The sequence below is a fragment of the Opisthorchis viverrini genome, assembly GCF_000715545.1.
Source record: "Opisthorchis viverrini unplaced genomic scaffold opera_v5_152, whole genome shotgun sequence".
NCBI classification, from domain to species: Eukaryota; Metazoa; Platyhelminthes; class Trematoda; order Opisthorchiida; family Opisthorchiidae; genus Opisthorchis; species Opisthorchis viverrini.
The window spans coordinates 891,173-893,748 of record NW_008751808.1 but is presented as its reverse complement, the minus strand read 5'-3'; the positions used below and the strand labels follow the sequence as shown (position 1 = coordinate 893,748).

General features: G+C 45.1%; 1 protein-coding gene across 1 annotated transcript in view; it reads right to left on the bottom strand.

Moving 5' to 3' along the window:
- The window catches only part of T265_14173 (hypothetical protein), a gene marked incomplete at both ends in the record, with an annotated part of 15,213 nt that overhangs the window by 9,180 nt on the left and 3,457 nt on the right, over window positions 1–2,576 (bottom strand). Inside the window, 2 exons of the mRNA XM_009172358.1 lie at window positions 31–175; window positions 933–1,130. Of these exons, the coding sequence (XP_009170622.1) occupies window positions 31–175; window positions 933–1,130 (343 nt within the window). The remainder of the gene's footprint in view (window positions 1–30; window positions 176–932; window positions 1,131–2,576) is intronic.

Below are 2,576 nucleotides of genomic sequence, written 5' to 3'. Positions count from 1 at the left end.
CCTTACACTTTGTGGGTGCGAAGTGCATACCAAAGGACGGGATGCCTTTAGTCAGTTTATCCAAGAATACTTGCGCCTTCTGCTCCTCTTCGAACACGAGAACGATGTCGTCTGCATATTCCAGATCGACAAGGCTTTCTTCACAGGCTATTTGAACACCGGAGTTTTGGAGACCCTGCAGCGTTCGTCTCATTGTTTCATCGATTACAAAGTTAAAAAGGAATAGAGGGAGTAGGCATCCTTGACGGACACCGCTTTGTGTACGGAAGCTTTTGCAGAGCTCACCGTACACTCTCACACGTCCGGAAGTTTGAGAATACAAAGAACGTATTATGTTTACAAACTTCCGGGGTATTTTTTGGTGGGCAAGCGTCTCAAGAAGAACAGACCGATCAACCGAGTCGAACGCACCTGGGAAATCCAGGAATACTAGATCAGTTAAATAGGACTGCGACATTCAATTCAAACACTGGAATGGCTCGATGACTTTCGAAGTTCTATTTCTGTGCAGTCTAAGTGACTCCACGCCCTGTTAGGATAGCGACAACATAGTACTTCGCGTTTAGCCATATACCATAAGTTAAGCGAGCTATATGCCGAAACATCAAGTTCAGTCAGAGTGAGTACATTTCAGTGTTTGGCTCAACCCGACTTCCCTCGGACTATGACATTTGGACCCTCAGATCAGATCAGTGGTGGTACTTGCAGTGGTTTGGGAAATTCTATTCTTCGCTCGAATAGGGCTGTAATGTGTGGCATGTTGGATGTTCGGAAGTAGTAGGATCGAGCATACCCGGCTTGCCGCTCACATATTCTTGTTTCAAGTTATACTCTACATAGGAGAGATACAATACCACTGTAAGGAATTTCGGTTCAGCAAATTACATACATTGAAAGCAACCTGTTTCTTTTATGGGTAGTTCTGCCATTACCTGAACACTTTTGTCTTCCTCTGTTTCGGCTGCTACGCTCACGTCGAATCGTCGCCAGATGGGCTTCTCCGGGACAAAACGAAGCCCAGTTTCAGGAGATGTACTAGCACAGTTAGTAGTCTTTCTTCTGGTGTTAGAACAGGGCTGATGACGGCGGAAGGGAGGGTAGAGGAGAGATCGACGTGCCCATAGGAGACGCTGAAACGCAGAGGAAAAAACGGACTTGGAACGACTTCGAAAGGAAGAAACGCGACTTCTACGGGGGGAATCAGTTCAGACGGCGCCTAGGGTTTCGTTCGCCGGAAATCAGAGAAAGTACAAGGACCTAGCTACTCAGAAGCCTTAGGAAAAAATATCTCGGCTAATAAACCGCCAAACGATGGGCCCTGTTCCAGAACAGGGCGGAAACGGAGTTAACAGCTTGTTGAAATTTTCTATCTTCGGGTTACGACAACACTGATATAGAGTCTGTTGGCAAAGCAAATCGTTTGAATGTAGTAGGGTATTTTAGTGACGGAGCAGCACATTTTTGTCGCATGAATACGTCTGAAGGATACACGGCGAGTGGATTGTACTGTGCTAGGTGGATGCCCGTGTGAATGTCCAGCACAACACTATTTTCAAACGAACGTGACTTAAAGATGAGTAAAGATGAACCACGTAAGGTTGACACACGTAATCCAGCCACCAAAAAAAGCGTGATTTTTAGGTCTCATGAGCGTGAATCTTAAGAGAAAGGTGTCCTAAGCACAGACAGACTGTGTTCCAATTACTGACATTATGCCGTCTACCTATTATATTAGTCAGTAGCTCAAATAGGTTTTCGATGATGGACGACGTCCACACGACAAGGACCCCACAAGGGGTGAACGAACGCAGGAACGCTTATAATTAACCTACATGTGATATCTGTAGTGTGTACAGATGCCAAATGACTAGAGGAAAGGACTGGTGGCGAACTCTTATGATCTTGTACACATCTAGACACGGATAGAACCTCGGAAACCGTGGTCCTTCAGATAGTAGTTGGCTTGCATCATGAAGCAATGTCTGGAAACGAAGCAAAAAAAAACCTGACTACTCCCGCAATACTTTAAAAACAAGTACCCATTGGAGATAGCTTAGCACATATCCATATTCAGAAAGTCATACTGAGAGTTTCGTCAATACAATTAAATACTTGGGACGAAATATACACTGACTTTACGACGTGGCAGTAACCGCGCCCAGTGGAAAAGCTGTTCAGGCTAGTCAGCGAGTTCTCTTCCTCAAACCGAAACCCAAGGATATCATTCCGTTCCTGAGTGGAAATTCGTCTGCTATTTACGAAGTGATATTAGTTCATTTAACGGACAAACGGGTACTATTTGCAAAACAAAATGGTTTTCACAGGAGACAACTGAATAGCTCGTTTATTGCCTTTGTGTGCGCTAATCCATCAAGACAGGCCGCCGCAGTGTAAGCTGGCATTAGGCCTCTAAATGTATTGGTCCGTTTTGGAAGATACTGTGTGGTCCTTCTCTAGACAGAACACTCTGGGGGAGGGCCATAGCCTGAAATATAAGCGTTATGCAACCAAAGTTAGTTGATGGAATGAACCAGTGAGTGACGAGATGGAGAGGACCCGAAAACACTAACAACAAC